Raw genomic sequence first — 18790 nt, 5'->3', positions numbered from 1 at the left:
TACAACCATAACCAGTGCAAGGAAACTAGATCTCTAAGTGGGTTGAATCTGATTTAGTAATAAGTCAATTTAATCTCTAATGACTTCAACCACAGATCTTACAAGGTGATCAATGGCGGCCTAACAATGGTCGATCAATAGCGTTGCGTTTAATTGGATTTTTATGAGTATAATATAGTTTTTCAGAATTAATGTACCATTGCGGTGCTTTGTTACTCTTTTAACTCAATTTTTTTGGAAGCCGTGATGCTTCAAAATGCTAGTTGGTCTTTGAAATATTGTTTTAAGTACTCAGTTAATAAAAACTAAACCAAAAAATTAAATGCTTGCTTTTAGTAATCAGATTGCTGATTTTGTTTGAGTTACGTGGCCATGTGTTTTAAAAAACTGTGTCTGCACAGGGGGAAAAAACCCACATTCTTCATATTTTGTGGTAACGAGGAGGCAAAATATCAAAGACTAAGAGGGTGAATATACTGCTCTGAGTAGGAATCCTCAGTAGCTGAGTAACTCCCCTTCCTCAGTGGTTTGACATAGTAATCTTCCCTCGAAGTAATCTCCTTGTCCCAAGTGTCCTGCTTTAATCTATCAGTATTTCTGCAGTGTGCAGCAAGAAATTGATTTTCAGTAATTTTAATGGCTGAATAACTGGTCCTGTCCCAGAGTGTTTTTTCATATTTGCAGTGGGCAATGTGGTAACTGAAGTCAGTGTTCTGGATAATAGGTTTCATTAGTTTTGATGCCTGAGGTAAAAAAGCAGTAGGTGGGAATAAAGACTGTTTTTGATGTCTAGACGTTCATTTCAGCTGTTGCTGCAATATGATACATTAAAAGGAAATATGTAACATAGCTCTGAGGAAATATGTATTCTTTGAAAGTAATTCTGCTGTTAAACTGCACAAGGCAGCGTGACCTGAATTATTAAAATGTGGGTGGCTGAATTTCTTAAAGGTATAACTATCTCTGCAATGCCGACACAGTCTCAACTTGCTCTCCCTCCTTCCTTCCGATATTTCTTTTAAGTAAAATATGTCAGTCTGGTCACTGAAGCAGAACAGAGATCTTATTATCTTTCCAGTATCTCTGCTGGGAGACCTAAAATTATTGAAGTATTTGCTTTGATATTTTGCTGTGACTTCTCTCCTTGAAATTTTTATAATGGTTCTTTTTTTTTTTTTTTTGGGAACATGGCCGGCTTCATAAAAATCATTGGATACTTTAAAGACCTTGGTGTCTCTGACTTGAAAATACAAAAGACCGTAAGCCAACTAAGCTGCTCATTAATCTATGTTTAAATTATAAATTTACAGTGTGAGTCTAAATTATTGTAGTTGCCTTTAATTCTTTTAACATCTTGATCTGCAAGGATAAAATTGAAAATCAGCACAAATGTTCTATTCGTTTTTTGAAGCTCTGAAAAAGAAATGGTAACAAACATTTAAATAATTTGTATGTGAGGCTATAGTTTAATTCCCGTTCTGTATGGAGACTATCAGTGAGATTTAGCACCTTGGTCGTAATCCATTCTGATCAGTGTCAGATACACCTTTTTATCTTTTTGGATTTTCTGCTAATATCTCAGAATGAGAGAATAAAAAGCATTTTCTCTGTGGAAGATTGGTTTGCAATTGAAAAACACTGCATTGTGTTCTTTTCCAGGTGTTCTAACCCAAAAGGTTTTTTACCTTACTCCTGTACACACTTGTACGTTAGATAATGGCAATAGGCAGGTACTCACCTGTAACAGTAACTTTGATTTCTACTACACAGTGCCCTGCCAGCTTACACAGAACTACCTTTTCCCGTAATACCTGTTACAGCATTGCTTTGGTGTTGTATTAACTTCCCATGAGCATTTTAATGATTATCCATATTTTCACTTTCTTAACTCCTATAGATTGAAACAATGACACCTCTTCAGATAAATGGGTAGGATATTCTTGTCCAAAACCATCTGTCTCAAGTTTTCCTCTTGCCCCTTTTGAAAGATACTGAAAGCTTCACACTTCTTTGGGGATCCGTATGCTGCTTTAATGCTCTCTATCTCCGCTGGATTTGGAGGGCAAATACTGAGGATGATGCAGGAAGGGCAGCCACACTGGCCATCTCAACTGGGCAGTTGAAAGAATTAAAGTCACAGCATCTCTCCCATTAACTGTATCTTCCTGATTTTTTTTTTTCCCAAGAATCCAGATTTTTAGAGACAGAGTATTAATAGACTTAGATTTTTGAGAGTTGATTTCTTTTAAAAACAAACAAACAAAAACCAAACACTATCAACAAAAAACCCCACAAACAAACCAACAAAACACACATAGTAGTTGCTTATTTTGGTGAGAAGTGCAGTCGTAAAGTTTTTAATCCATCTATTGCAGGATAAACAACAAGAAGGGGGTGAACTGCCTGCGTTATAAGAAAGTAAATGCTACTTCCAGTTGTTTTGAGTACCCTGGAATGTATCTACATGCTTAGATAAGGTAGTTAACGTACACAGAGGTAGAGGGAGGTACAGGTATTGCCTTATATAAATGTATCGCTGTGGAGGATCAGTAGATCTGGCAGATCACACAGGTGAGTTGGAGCTTGGACTCCTGGACGTCATCCAGTCTGACATCCTACTCCAAATGGGATTGCTGCAAACAACAGATCAGATTAGTGATGGCTTTGTTTACCCAGGTCCTGGGAAGCGGTGGCCCACAGTTTGTCCCATCTTTTTTGCTGCCTCTCTAAAACACTGACTTCTACTTCCTGCTCTGTTGTACTCTTTCTCTTGCTAAAACTCAACCTTTACTTGATTCTTGCCCTATGTTTTTTTTCCTAAAGATGGTTTTCCCAGTTGTTGTATAGTTGGCCTCTGAAGAAAATACACACTGACTTCTACTTCCTGCTCTGTCGTACTCTTTCTCTTACTAAAACTCAACCTTTGCTTGATTCTTGCCCTACGTTTCTTTTCCTAAAGATGGTTTTCACAGCTGTTGTATAGTTGGCCTCTGAAGGAAATATTTCAAGTAGAGTAACAGAAAATACCTTCAGGACAGGAATGGGTGCTTGGTGTAAGCATGTTTCTGAACCTGCAGCACCTCCTTCCCGTTAGCTGTGTGCCTCAAAGTGCTGTCAGGCAGCACTGAAAGGCTGATGGGGGCTTGAGTCAAAAGCGTTGGGTGTTAAAAGCATTACAAGTCACTGTGTAGACAGACAGAGAACAACAAGTATTTCCTAAACTTCAGTCTTCTAGAAGGAGTTTAAAATATTCTTCAAAATCTGCCCTCTAGTTACATCATTACAGTGTGAAGAACTTTTCCTTTTTGCAGGGATCATCTAATCTAGTGTTTGCCAAGTTTTGGTACTGGTCACCATTTGCATCCTGAAGTTGTAACTTGCTCCAGTTATTTAAGCTCTTTTCTTCTGGAAACTGGATCAGGAAGCCAAAGAGCAGAGAGGAAGTGAAATGCTGCAGTTCTAATTTTTTTTTCTCCAGTTTTACTGCAACATAAATGCTGCAGTTCTAATTTTTTTTTTCTCCATGCAACAGGCATGTGTACATCCTCTCAGTTGTGAGATGAACATTTTTGGTGGGGTAAAGAAGTGTTAGAGGTAGTTGTAGTAAGTATAGTGCATTAATATATCTGGGAATCAAAAGCATTATATATTATAGGAAAATGGTTATGAGCATGGCTTTTGATAGTCTTCGAGTTAAATTTAATAGGAAATAATTTTATTTCCATTTCATATATAGTTTATGGGAATGCCAAGTATCAAAAATAGCAGTTTGGGAAATTAGAATATTGGAGGATGAGACTACTTGCTGCTCCTCAGCCAGTCTGATCTCACTGGCAGTCTTCAGGGACTGACCCATGAGGACCTCCAGTGCGAGGTTAACGTTGATTTTCCCTGCCTGCCGTCGGCTTTGGGCCGCGTTCCCTTGCATAGCTGTTCCTTCTCCTGAGTGCAGGGTCACGGTGAGTACAGCTGTGTTGCTGTGTCGAGAGGGGGAGCGCTGCCAAATTCTGTTCCCTCATTTTCTGTCCCTTCTGCTGGGATATGTTGGCTTTTCATGTCACACCAGGCCTGGGGAGAGGGGTCTCAGTTTGTGGAAGAGGAGCAGGATGGTGTAGCCCACAGAGGAGCTGTGCCAGTCACAGCTAAGCAGGGCAAAAGAATACAGGTAATGTCCAGTACCTAAAGAATTTGGTATAAAATAATTCCAACCCTTCAGAATATTACCTTATAAACAGCGTAAAGCAGCATGATCGGATCTTTTCTTCTGGAGTCAGTGGCAAAATGGTACTTGCAGAAAATCGTTTGTAGAGCTGATATAAGCTGTTCTTTAGTTGAGTCCCATCAGTTTGCTGTGCATACTTGGGAGTAGGTGCTGAGTTACGATTGGGAACCTTGGGACTGGCTCTGAGAAGTTTCCATAAAATCACGGAACAGATTCTTGTCTCTCCCATTTTGCATGAAGTTCTTAATGCAGGGACAGTGCTAGCTTTTGGCATGGATGCTCTGACAGGATTAGGGTAAAGCTCAGGGCTGTGTCATGGGGAATTTCTTTCGACTTTTACAAATTCTGTCAATGTTCTAACACTGGCTAAAAACTTGAGGGTTTATTTAAATATGGAGTTTTTCTAGGGGTGAACTCAGGTGTGATAGCTCTGGTACTGTCATGTCCAAGTGTTTACCTTTTTGAGGATTGTGTAGTTCTAAGCACAAGACTGTACCAGTCTTGCAGTTCCTTAGGCTTCTGTAGTTCTGAACTGTATAGAATTTATACATCAGTAGTCCTGAAAATGCACGGAGATTCTGAAGTTTTTAGAATACTGTTTTAAACATGAACTCTGAGGCCATGTGGAGCTCGATGTAGTGAAGAGCTATGGTGCATCGCATATTCGGTGTCCGTATGGTTCTGCAAGCATGAAAGGGGTCTGTAATGGTTTTACAGGGAAGGTTATCTGGCTCACGCTTGTGCCCGAAAGCACAAGGCTGCCTTTTCATTCTTCTAAGGAAGTGACTGTGCTATTTGATAAGGTGATTTAGGTGCTAAAGCCCCGGCTTTTTCGTTCTGTAAAAGGAGAGAGACTCTTACCAATATTAGCATATCACAACATTACATGTTCAAAAAGTGTGCTGCTGCTTCTTTGAGGTTATGTGACTTCTGGTTACTGGGAGAAGCGGCAGAATAATGAACAATGCTGGGCATTCAGGCTTTGAAGCTAGAGCTGACGACTGCTGGCAATATTCCTGTATTTCATACAGCAGAAACTCCTTAGAAGCTTTACTTTAAACGTGTAGAGTAAACTATACTTAGATGATAATCTCTGCATGATAGACATGCTGTTGGAACATTTCATCCTTCAAATTGGCCAAGGAGGGGTGTTAAGTATTCATACATGCTGTAGAATTTTATGTCTGCATTTCTAAAGATCTGCAGAGTATTCCTGTAAAATTGCAGTGACAGAACTCAGACAATTAACAAATTCTTACTCCTTGACAAAGTTATTTAATCATCTGTTTTTACTCTGTGGCTGAGATTAAACCGTAATTCAGCCAGAAGATGCAGAATCTGGTACGGACATACCAAAAATGGTTTTACCCTTCTTAGTTTTAGCATCCAAAAGCAGTGGAGTAAGGACAGCAGATATTTTTGAGGTTTGTATATCCTTCAGCTTCTCATTCAGGTGGCTAATTCATGCTGCACTCCACTGAGGGAGATCAATGGAATTAAAAAAAACAAAACGCTTCCTAATATCTCTGCAGTTTGGTACGGAGTTTACAGTTTTTATTTTGGAATAATGAATGGTTGAGTGTTTAGTTTATTTGTTTATTGCTTAAACTGCAATAGTTCAAGTCAGTACTACGGAGGAATTTCACTTGAGTGTGACAGTGAGAGGTTCAGGAGAGTTGTTTAATGGTGTTTAAGTTCTGTAAATCGATTTTACACCTTTAATGATTCACTTCATTTCTTGATTGTCTGTATCAGCCGTTAAGTTTTAAAGGATCCCTCAGCAGTCGTGGCAAAGAATGGTCATTAATTCCTCACCACCCTCCCACTTTAATACCGAATACTACAAACAAATGCATTTGCTTTTATGCTTTTGTGTTTTCTTTTAGATTCAAAACCTGTAAAGATTAAAGCTACTTTGACAATATGGGTAATAGTTGAAACAGTTTTGTGAAACATACTGCTGTTGAAAATTAAAGCTGTTGGAGTCATGTTTTGTATAAATGTATTTCCCTATTCTGAGCATATTGACATTTTATGTTTTTACAGTGGTGGAAGAAGGATTGTGGGAGAATGGACTTTCCTATGAGTGTAGGACCCTGCTCTTCAAAGCAATTCATAATCTTCTGGAAAGGTAAGAAAAACTCTACTGCACTCAAATATTTCATTTTGATATTTCAAGTGATGCAGGATACCTACAGACCATTTATACTGATCTTAAACCACATGGGTTTTAGAGGTAGAACTTCAGCACAAGAGACACAAGATAGAGATGGATCTCTTAAGTCATTGACTGTTAATGCATCATAAAATGCTGTGCAGGCTAATTAAACACTCGTGCAAAAAACAGTGTTGATATGTGTTTCTGCTTCCATTCTCGATGGGGACCTGTTTCAAAAGCAATAAGTTTACTGATCTTAAACCACATGGGTTTTAGAGGTAGAACTTCAGCACAAGAGACACAAGACAGAGATGGATCTCAAGTCATTGACTGTTAATGCATCATAAAATGCTGTGCAGGCTAATTAAACACTCGTGCAAAAAACAGTGTTGATATGTGTTTCTGCTTCCATTCTCAATGGGGACCTGTTTCAAAAGCAAAAAAATAAGTTTTCACCTTCTTGAAGTGCTTACAGAGAATAATTGTATCTGACCTCCAACCCTTTTGATGAGTTTAAATAGTATCTTAAAAGATAACACTAAAAGTTCTTAACTCTGTTCTTCCATTTGTCCTAGTTACGTCCATCCTACAAATTGACAAATATTATGTGCAATATTCAGGGTTTAACAGTTCCTGGGCTTGACAGGCCTAATGTATCCTAGTATTGCTTTCCTTCGTAGCTGTATCTGTGTATATGACTCGACTGCAGAGTTGTTCTGTGATTAGTTAATACTTACAGCTTTGCCTCCTTTTAATCCAGCTATCAACTCTTAAGCTTACTGAAGATTATTTTGTTATTGGGCCTTCAGTGTATGACATTGCATCTCGGACTATTGCACTTTATTCCTTCTCTCTTACTGCAGTTTTTCAGCTCACTGTCACCTTCCTGTATTACATATTGGTTCTTCTTTTTACAAATTTGGAGGTCTTCTCAGGATTAAGTGTCATTAGGCTATTACTACTTTTTCGGAATGTATAACAACAAAATACAACGCGCCCGTCCTGTACCTTTGTGCTTCCAGTAACAGAACGTAGCATGGAATATGTTTTATTTCAGAAAATAAGCTGACTGAAATTACTTTGACCTTGTCTCATTTAGTATCCTATTTGCTTTGATCCAGATTCACTAGTAATCACGTTTACATTACAATCTTGAGGTTTTGTTTTAATGGGTGTGGTAGCTGTCCCCTATTAGTTACCTGTTGATATCTGTTGGTGTGTGAAAAGTCACCCATGTACATGTACACAAATACAAGGATTAGTTGTATTTGCTATTCTCTATTTCATCAGTCTTTTAGGGGATTTTTACTTAAAGAATAGGCTACTTACTGTGAGTAAAAGCATAGAAATGACATTTCTAGTGTAAAATGTTCACTAGTTCTTTTGTAGCTTTGCAGTATAGAACCACAGAATGGTTTGGGTTGGAAGGGACCTTAAAGCCCATCCAGTTCCACCCCCCCTGCCATGGGCAGGGACCCCTTCCACTAGACCAGGTTGCTCAAAGCCTCATCCAGCCTGGCCTTGGACACTTCCAGGGATGGGGCATCCACAGCTTCTCTGGGCAACCTGTCCCAGTGCTTCACCACCCTCAAGTGGTATATGAGTGAAAAATAATTTTACACATGTTTATTGATCTGTGGTACCCAGCCAACTGGCTCTTAAGCCAGATTCCTTGTGATTATTTTTATTCGTGGGACCTTTTTAAGCCTGTGAAGTAAGTTTTTAATTATTTTTCAAAAAAAATTGATTGAAATAATTTGGCAGAGTTGTTAGAATTGTTCTGTCCAGCAGTGACCGAAAAGCCTTCAGAGCTTGTTTTGTTTCTGCAATAGTCTTTGATATGCAGTTGCTTAGCACATGTCAGGTATTTGCCAAAAGCCTCACTTCATGCCACCATGAGCTGGCTGGCTCATGCCGCTGTCTCTGCCTCTTTGCCCTTGGAGATGAGGGAGTCCCGCTGCTGGGTCCGGCTCCCGCGTGGCCTTTCCGGAACGGAAGCACTGGGCTAACCTGCTCTTCAGCTGGAGCTGCTGCAGAAGCACACCTTCAGAATGGCCTGCTATGGGAGTCTTTCAATGAAAGAGTTGTCAAGGAGACGTAGGGTGATGGTTTACCAAATACCATCCCAATTAGCTACATCATTTTTACAGCATTATAGCTGAGTCTGGTTTAAGTTACACACTTTCAGGGCTTTTTCTTGTTTGCCATATCAAGTGTGAAGTTACCGTCGTAATTATTTCACTGAAAATAATAGCAGTAAGTGTGTAGGCTTCATTAAAAAGAGAGCTAACTCTTTAATTTTGAAAGACCCATTTTATCCTGTGTCTAGGAAAAGCTTCCTTAATAAAAAGAAATCTTGAATTTCTTTTTGATCTTTCCAGCAAGTGACGGGGCTGTTGCTTGTTGTTGAAGTTTTGTGGGGTTTCTGTGGTTTATTTTGCAGTTAGTGACGGCAGATTTTCTTCTCTCGGGAACCCCTCGTGTCCCACCAAGATGTAATTTCCCAAGCGGGGCCGTTCTGGCTGGTGCCAGGAGTGCTGGCCTCTGAGGGAGGGGAGCAGGCCGCCATGCTGCTTGAACTGGTGCCAGCCGGCAGACCGCCCGCCACAGCAGCCCACAGCACCTCAGCTTGGCCACGTTCTGGGAAGAAAGCGGCAGCCACTGGAGGAGGGGAAGGAAAAACTGTTGTGGCAGGAAAACCTGGAGGCGGGAAGCAAATGGCAGCAGGAGGAAGGGTGGTGTAGGTCACCCCCCCCACCTCCCCCACCCATCACCTCACGGGGGAGTGGGGAAGGACTGAGTGAAACAGCAGTGAAAACATGGGAAGCTGTGACAGGGAAGAGGGGAGGAGACGTCTTTGTTGTAAATTAACCCTGGGAAGGGCAAGAAAAGGGATTAACAAAATTGTTCAGGGTTTGGTGGTTTTGGGTTTTTTTTTTTGGGTTTGTTTTTTTTTCCCTTTCTGATCACTGATTTGGGTACAGAGAAGTTTGTGACTTTGCAATTAATGTTAGAAGATCTGAGGAAATAATGCTCAAAATACTGTGGTATTACTTCATAAGCATTCGTGTGCCCTTGTCAGGTCATTTTTGTTTAATAGAAAAATCAGAAATATGAGAGGTGAGGTGCCAGCGAAATGCTCTACCAGCTGTTCTGCTTAGGAAGAAAATAGCCCTCAGCCTTAACTAGAGAAATGAGCCAAGGAGTTCAGAGTATTTTATGTCCCTACTTCATATGATTAAATAACTGCTGTTAAGTGTATACCCATTTGGGGTTTTATGACCAGCTTTTTTTTTTTTTTAACAGACATTCATGGTTGCAGCTTCCTGGTAAAGACTAGTTACCACAGAGTGCTTACACAGCAAAAATAATGTCGACCGCCATTAATTGTTCACGCGGCCAAATCCTTGAGATGCATGCTTCTGCAATCACGTTTCCCATTTCATATGGGATTATACCTTAAATAACCTTTCATTTAGTTAAGCATGTGAGGGTTGGCTGATTTTTAAGGCCAAGTCTACACATGAACACTTTTTTCTGGGAAAATAGCATTAGTTTGAGGCAGTTAAACCTGCCATCGTGAGACATGGTGATATGACATTAAAATGTGTGTGATGGAGGAGAGTTTATTACATTTTTTGCTAGTTCAGATTATTTTCTTTAGGGATCTGATGTAAACTTCACAGGCTTCCTTCTGTTTGTGTGAAGTGCACTGACACTGACAGGCTTTCTCTGATCCCAAATATCTCCTAGGGAAACAGTTGCTGTAGCGTACTTTTCACTTTTTCCCCAGCAGCACAAGAGCTGTGTCTTTAGATATCTGCTGGTTTAGCTTTCATATTCAGTTTAAAATATTGGTATATTCAACTGAGCTGGATTCTCTTTGCTTTAATTGAGAAAGTGCTGTTAGAATTTTCTTCAGCTTGGCCTTAAGTTTTGAAAACCCTGCCAAGTATATACAGAAGAACTAGGAGCATATTACTGCCTACGTTGTCTGCCGTCCGTTTCCTATCTATGTCTTCTCGGTGTGCTTTTGAAGTGTAGGTAACACAGTTTTTCTAAACCTTGCAGAATGTACTTTACTGGAAGGTTTTGTGTGATTTTTTTTTTTTTAATTTTTTTGTTTTGACTAATCTCTAGCAACCACTATAGAAATAAATTATTGGGAAGCTTTGAAGAATGGAGTATAGTTCATCCATCTAAATAAGGAAATACTGATTAGACATGGAATGTATAGGGAAAGCTCCTATATGGCTTGTAATCGTAAATAAATCACTAGCAAGCAATAACCGGTTTTTCAGAATTTTTGGAACGTATATACCTTACAGAAATTTGTTATGAAGGAATATCTTACACTACGTGATCCCTTGGGCAGTGTGTTCAACTGCATGTTTAATGGGTGAAGCGTACTCGGTGTTGACATACTGCGAGTGTGGTTCTTCTGGACAGGTGAGCTTGGAAAGGCATCAAGCACTCCTTGTCAACCTAAACTTGTTATTGATCACTTTGCATCCTCGCTGTTACGGTTTCTATAAAGCCACAGAATAAGCAGTTTCTATGAAAAAATTGTGAACTTCTAGAGGGACCACAAAAAATGGGTAACTTGTTGCTCTAAATTTAGTGACATGGGAGCATGTTTGTTGGAGTCAGGTTTTCTGAGAGAGGAAACAGTAATTATGGAAGTTTCAATACCTGAAATCATGCTGTGGATAATGTGAAGGAAAAATGGTTCATTGTTAGTATTTGTTAACACGATTTCCTGTCATTCATGTACTCTACGTTGCCATTGGCATGCCAGAAATACAGGAATGCATATTCTTTATCATGAAGTTCTAAAGAAACGCTGTGTAGAAAAGCATCGGGGCTATGAATTGTCTTTATTCAAGAAGAGTAGTTTGAAAAATAGGATGACGGATCATTCAGCAATGAGAGTGGTATGAAGCAGAAAAGATCCTGTCAGAGGTGAGGGGAAGATGCATAGGTGAAGATCATCGGCATCAGTGATGGCATCATGGGATTGGACAGTGATTCTCTGTGGCTGGTGTGGGAAAACAGAAAGTGGCAAAGTTACGTGGAACCCAAAAGCTACAAAGTTAATTTCAATATGATGGGAATTCAGCTGCTTAATCCCTTAGATTTACTGTCTTCAAAGACTGCTTTTAATTACACCTTAAGATGTAACTAGTAATTGTTCCTGTAATTATTTTCTAGGTGCTTGATGGATAAAAACTTCGTAAGAATTGGAAAATGGTTCATAAGACCCTATGACAAGGATGAGAAGCCTGTTAATAAAAGGTATGGTGATCTATGTATCAAGTACTGTTCCTCTCAGCGTTGCATACTAGATGATGATAATTTGATGCTGCATTTTGGTTGAGTTTTTCCAGTTCTTTTACCACGGAACAGGTGAAAACACAGGCACTATTTGCTGTGTCCGTGATATATAGAAAGCAGTGAAGTAGTATTTTGGGTCTTGTTATGGTATTCTAAGAAGGTGGAGTTGGTATTTATCCCTTAACTCCACAGAAATAACATGTTTTTCTCTAGCTTTTGAATAGCATCTGGTTGCTTTCTCTCATTATATAACTAAATTCTAGGTAGTTATAACAATGGTTTGCATTTCTGGGTGCTTAACCCCAACCTGACATTTTAAGCAGTAAAGTAATTGTAATATAGATCTACCTATTTATTTTCTTTAAAGATGCCAGGCTTGATATACAGCTTTCCCTGATTAGGGAGCCTGACAAATCAGACCTCTGTGTCTGATTAACGTGCTTCCTTGCAGCAGCATGACCGTGGAAAAGGGCTAGCTGTCTCCACTTGCTCACTGCTGTTTCCTCTCCTAGCTCGAAAGGTTACAGTGTTCTCAGATCTTCTGGTACTTGCATTTATAGTCATCCGCTAAACAAGTTCTGTCAAAAATAATCTGAGTTAAGCTGAAACACAGATTTTCTAACGGGAATCATTTTGACAGAACTGGGTTAGGAAGTGACTAAACATGCGGTTATGCTGGAAGATTTGAAGGTAATGAGCAAGTGCAGATGAAGTGGGGTGGCAACTTCTTCATCCAGCGTAGCTGCAGTCACAACAGCGTGTCTGGTGGCAGCAGTAGGTGCAGGTGAAAGTCTTTCTGTAGATCATACGTACCACCTTCTCCCTCTCATCTCGTCATCTCACTGCGTTGCCTTACAACAGAAATGTCTTACCTCTGTTACTGCGTCATCATACAAACGGTTGGCTTCATTCTCTAACAGACTCTGTGTTAACCAGGTATTTCCAAACAGCAGCTGTTTTTAAGATACAGCACAGTAATTAAATGTGGATTTTATTTCCTTTTAAAAGCAGAAAGCATCAATTTAGCATGGCGATATCTCTTGCTATTTACTTGTTGTAGCTATTAGACTTACACTGTGGATGTATAACTTCTGGTTTCGCATGGATCTCATGGCAAGAAGCCATTGAAAGGTCCAGGTTTCACCATACCTTTCTCTGCCCTGGCTGTACATAACCACCTTCCTCCTGTTTTCTGTGCTGCTTTTCTGATCACACCAAGATCTAGCTTAGTTTTCTGGAACACTGATTCCCCAAAGGGATGTAAAGAAGTGGTGTCTTTTCCAGCTTCTGGAAAAGGGAGACAGTGCCTTTCAGCAAAAGCTCTTTGTTGTTTCAACTCTACTGCAGCCTCAGTGCCCAGATGAAATGTTTTCCAGTCTCACGTTTGTTACTGGTGTGTATCAATTTAAGAACTGAACCATCCAACACGGCAGACTATGTCTGTCAAAACCAGCAGCAGCACTGGCATGGAAGGTGTCATTACTTCAGAGTTCTGGCAGATTACTAGGTCCTGTGTCTTATTTGCACCAAATCACTTTTACACCAAGGTGATCTGTAGAGGATACTTACGACCTTTAAAGGTCCCTTCCAACCCAAGCCATTCTATGATTTTATGATTTATAAATATATGGACAGTATGCACATAAACATATCTGGTCTGGAACATGTTACAAAAAATGGATTCATGTTGAACTTAACTTGTATTTAAGTATTCATGCATATAAAAATGATGTTTTTATTGAGAATTTTAGGGCTGAAGGGTAGACTCTTGATTCGAGGAAGGTAATTGTTGTTTGTTTGGGTTTTTTATAAAGTACTTGTCACTGTAGATCTGATGGTTATACACCATTTTAAGAGCATTTATTTAGCAATAACAACTATGACCTAAATTGAGTTAGGGTTTGTGTTGTTTCAGGTTACTTTTCCTGCTATAAATACATCATTAGAAGTAAGCGCTCTTACTGAAAGATGGTAGTAAAGGTGCAAAAGTTGACAGTAGTCAGCTGTGGACAAGAGCAGCAAATAGCAAGAGTCTTTGAGGACTAATTTGTCTAGACACTTTAAATTTAATATCTTAAGCATTCTTTCTCAATATAGCACAAAAGCTGCCTTTACACAAATAAAGTGACACATTGATTTCATACAAATTCTTTGTGAAACTCTTGCTCTAAGCAGCTGCTTAGATAAAGCAATAAGGAGCAGTTGCAGGAAGAACAGGCCAACTGAGAGTGTTTAGGTAGTTTAGCACTGTGGGTAATGCCTTCATAACAACAACAAAAAAAGTAGTATGTTAAAAAATAGTAGCTAACCATTGTTAATATATAAAATGCTAGAGATAAGTTGCATGTATCTACAGTGATTAGCAGTAGATACAGTGTAGTAGAAGGGTGGGAGCAGGTAATCCTGGTTGAAAATACATACACTATTCTCCGTGAACGGGGAAAGAGAGAGGTAGATCTCTATAGATGTATACCCCCTTGCATGGAGAAGAAAGTAGCTGGTGTCATTCTGGGAAAGAAACACATGGTTCTGCTCTTTTGCTTTCACTTGCATGAAGTTCGTCATCTCAAATTTCCAACATCCTGAGTTGCTAACTTCATTTCAGGAATGCAGTGATAAGTCTTGGGTGGGTAGAAATAAACAGGGAAGGAGTTAAATCTCATGCGGCTGGCTTTCCAGGAGTAAATTCATTCAGGGCCGGTGATATTTTTGTGAATGGTATTAAAGGAGAAGGGCGGGGAGGTGCGTGATTTTAGAATGAAGTCGAAGATGAAGCGGAGCATGGCAGTGGCCGTGACCTAGTTAGTCCAGGAACAATAGATGACCTCCTGAGGCAGTACTTGAAACAATATGCGAGATGAGCTCTCCTGCTCTTTGCAGGAGTGAGGGAACAGCAGAGGGAGTCAGACAGACCTTGGTTTTGCTTACAGCGCAAACCAGATGCTTTCGACAGGAAATTTAGCACTGAACTTGTGGGTTTTCTTTCCCGAGTATCTTTTGTGTATCTTAATACGACGTGTCACTTACTCCATAATTCTTCATGGTTTATGGTCTGTTGTACAGCAGTGCATGTCTAAAGCGTGTTTCCACGCTGCTGCTAGGAAGTGGCAACTTGCTTATCTATCTACACAAGCTCCAAAAGGAGATCAGTATGTTTGGAGTTACAGAATTTGTCTGATAAAAGGCACTGGTAGTGCCTTCCACTGTGGAGAAGATGCATCTTCCGCTCTGTTCCGAATCACTTTCCAGGTTTGGGACAGGGTGTTTTTGGTCTCGCAAAGCGCCACTATGAAATGTTAAACATTGTCCTGACAAAAAAACTTATGACCGTCTTGTGCAAGAATCTTTGCTAATTCTTTCAGTGATTGTTTTCTTGGTGTGAGTAGGAAATTGGGGGAGAAATATCTGTTTTGAGCCGTATGATCAACTTAACCATAAGTTGTTAAGCTGGTTTTAATTTGCTTAAATCTAAAGGATGTGTGGGGGAAAAAAAAGGTTGCTTTTTATAACTTGAGTGATGGATCATCCCCCTTTCCAAAAGTTTGGTAGGTTGGGGTTTTTTTTTTGTTGTTGCCCTAAGTCGAAAAAAAATTCCACCAGCGAAATACTGTGAAGTAGAGTGAAAAGACTGCCAGATAGGAATGGTGTCTGGGAACCGTGTCCACGTGACCCTTTGTGCACTTGAAAGAGTGCGGAGGGAAGAGAGGAACTAGTTAGCTGCAGTGACAGACAGTCCTTTCGTGTCCCTTTCCAAACGGATTTCTGTTCGTGTTCCTGTCCCGTAAGACAGTTGATTATGGCCACGCCATGGGATGCTGACAGAACATAGACATTTCTGAGTTACAAATGCATGAATGTGGTATCCTAAGCATTCCCATGTGAGCTCTCCCTCTTTAGATCCAATCCATGAACGTTTTTACCCTGCTAACGGAGTCCGGTCTGTCCCTCCATACCTGGTTTTGCTCATCAGCGTGTTAATTTCTTTGCAAGCATCAAGATCGGGCATAAATCAGTGCCATCAAAACCTGAAGGCTGCAGGCACCCTTTAAGCACTGCCTCCTCTTCATGATCCTGGAAATCATCGCTGCCTTCAGTGCCCTGCGTGTAGTCGTAGGACGTGTCCAAGGAATATCTAGATCAGTGATACCAAAATTGACATTCAGCGTTGTTGCAAGCAAGGGGGCAAGCTGCATTCGCTTTGTGCCATGCTAGGAGCTCCTGGCAATCGGTGTCTTCATCTGATGCATCAGATTTAGCGAGCCCTAGAGAGAAACTGCCGTGCTGTGCCAGGAGGAGTCGGAAGCCGGCAAAACCAGTGTCTGTCTGAGACTGGAGCACCGTGGCTGAATCTGGTACAGAGGTTTGGTCCTGGCATGTGACGTGATGCAGATAGCGTCTTCTGGCATGTGGTAGAAGGGTGTTTAATGCTGGCATAGCGCGGTAAAAGTGTGGTAAAACAAATTCAAGTTATCTATTTAATGTTTTAATAAGGTTTGAATTGCTCAGTTGAGAAATGGTAACTGCGTGTACAGTTCACTGCAGTGCAGTGAGAAGGTCTCAGTTTAAAACTGGAGGGTTTTGTTTTCTTGAATTTAAGAAAAATAAGCCATATAAATTGTTTTAATTCTGCAAGTTCATGTAGTTGTATTTTTAACCATGTTTTTAAAAATTCAGTGATGTGATTGTATGTGTTTCCTGAAAATGGTGTAGAGTAATACTATAGTAATATGTATGTACCGTGTTGCCAACTTAACACCATCATAAATGAGAAAAGACTAACAAGGCAGATATAAAAATCAGTCCCATTTAATTTTAAATGACGTGTGCATATTCCTGACTTGTCAAAATGACGTGAAAGAAATACTAAGTAATAAGAAATACTGCATATTTTTCAATAATTCTTCCTACCCCTGTAAAACTAAGCTTTTCTGTTTCAGTTTAAGAGGCTTAGTTCCCAGACAAATATTTTTGAGGTTTAAATTCTGAAATGTTATGCTGACTTTGAGTTCCTTTTCAGTCTTACTCAGTCTCAGTAACATTGTACACCAAGCTAGTTACTTGTGTCCATGGTTGGTTGGTTGGTTTAGTTTTGTTGGGGTTTTTTGGGGTTTTTTTTGCAGAATGGTAATCTTGTGTGTGCTAAAGCTGACTTAATTCTTACCTACTCTGAAATATTGGGTTGTGTACTCAATGGAATGCAGTCTGCATTCATGGTTTAGCAGATGGAATAGATATAAATACAGATTATAATAAAGTGTTTTCACATGCATTTTCCATCAAAAGCTGGTGCCGTTGATATCAGTATGCTTATATTTATAAATGTGTGTTGAAGTAATGAATATAATTATATTCAAGTATATTAATCATTAATAGATATAATGGTTTTATGCTTTATAGACAAAAGACAGTAAAACATTATTAGTAACTTAGGGCTACTTAAGGAAACTGTTAAGATGGGTTGGGAAAACGCTATTCAAGCACTACCATTTTAACTACTATCATCTGTCACGGATACATGCTACTGGTAGTCTTGGGATATTTTGTTTGTCTTTCCACAAATCTCATACGTAAAGTTCTGTACTAAAAGTGTTGGCACACTGCAGGAAAGAAGCATTTTGGGACTGAAGATCCTGATGTTCTTTATTACCAAATAACTTTCTAGATAAGCTATAAATTAAGGAGTGTTCTGTATTCAGTTATCTGATGTTTTTCACTTAATGTTGGAAACAATAAACTGGTGTTTTCTAAAAGATGGTAAGAACTCCCAGAGCATGCTGTAATGCTTCCCCTGAATATGTTACAGATATGACCCGGTTTGCATTACCTCTGCAGTGCTCTGCGCTGTGGTGTGTAGCTACAGCCTTTACTTTCCAGGGGTGTCCTTCAGCCCAGGAGGCAGGAAGGTAGATGGCCACACTTCTCATGGCTGCTGCTGGGGGCTGCTTTCCTCAGCCAACCTTTTCATCTTCCTTTCCTGGGGAAAGAGCATTAGAAAGACAGTAGCAAAGCAACCCCAGGCACCGGTTCTTCAGATTCCTTGACCCTTGCCAATCCTGGGAACAAGATAAAGACGGCCCACCTGGGGTCACTGGTGAGATGTCAGTGGAGCAGTGCTTCCTGTTCTGCAGGTACCCACTTCAGCTGATGCTCACGGTGCTGTAGTGTCTTACATGGCTGTTTGCGGTGTCTGACGCTGTGTTCTGCTGAATGCATGGACCTGAGCCAGACCCCTGAGAACCTAAGGGGATGTTTATAGCTGTGCCATGGGTCTGTGATACCTTGTGTTTTGTTGATAGATGAAATTCCTTCTTTGCAAGTTCTTGATAGCAGGGGTTATGTTACTGCGGTGGCCTCTCCGAAGGGATGCAGCATTATCTCAAAACGGGACTGCTGCTAATGAAACTGTGTTACTTGCCCTGCGTGTTTTGGAGTGTCTCTGTGTCTGGCAGCCAGAGTGTAGGTTGTGGGTCCCTGGTTTCCTACAGGAATTCCACAGTGTGGGCAGCATGGTGTGAAGCAGGAGGGTGCACAGCAGAACTGGCAAAGGCTGGTGATCTGGTGTGGCAGAAACTTGTAAAAGGATGTTGGTAAGTGCAAGTTGTTTGGCTCCTAGTGAGCTTCCAACAAAGAAGCAAGATAATAATGACCAACATCTGCCAGTTTGACATGAATTGGTAGAATTCTTATCCCTTTCTGTCTTGAGGAAGAAAAGTACCGTCTGGTCCGCAGCCGTCAGAGGCAGCCGGTTGTCCTGTGCTGCACTTGAGGCAGCAGAAACACTAAGGTGCTGTCACAGGGCTTTCACAGCTTTGATTTTGGTAAGGTGCCTGGGGCTTTGGATTGCCTTCTTCCTTCGGCAGTACTCTGTCCATCTATTTTCAGTGTATGTTTATAGCTGACGTTTCTTTGTGGGATTCTGAGGAAGCCAGGATATGCGGGGTATGTGTACTGGGTTATGTGTCTCCATGTGCAGCCGGTTACATGGTTTAGGTCACCTCTTTCACCATTTTGGGGGACTTTTGTGGATTCCAGTTTATAATGCAGATCAGTTTCTCTAGAATTTTGAAGTTAAGGAT

General features: G+C 40.3%; 1 protein-coding gene across 1 annotated transcript in view; it reads left to right on the top strand.

The window, feature by feature from the left end:
- Positions 1 to 18790, top strand: part of LOC104510395 (mediator of RNA polymerase II transcription subunit 13-like) — a gene marked incomplete at its 3' end in the record, with an annotated part of 98138 nt that overhangs the window by 13819 nt on the left and 65529 nt on the right. Inside the window, exons 3-4 of the mRNA XM_010152630.1 lie at positions 6269 to 6353; positions 11592 to 11675. Coding sequence (XP_010150932.1) covers positions 6269 to 6353; positions 11592 to 11675 — 169 coding nt within the window. The remainder of the gene's footprint in view (positions 1 to 6268; positions 6354 to 11591; positions 11676 to 18790) is intronic.

Source organism: Eurypyga helias, unplaced genomic scaffold, assembly GCF_000690775.1.
Source record: "Eurypyga helias isolate BGI_N326 unplaced genomic scaffold, ASM69077v1 scaffold4385, whole genome shotgun sequence".
In the NCBI taxonomy this organism is placed as follows: domain Eukaryota; kingdom Metazoa; phylum Chordata; class Aves; order Eurypygiformes; family Eurypygidae; genus Eurypyga; species Eurypyga helias.
Note: the sequence above shows the minus strand (reverse complement) of the source record. Positions and strands in the feature narration are given on the sequence as shown.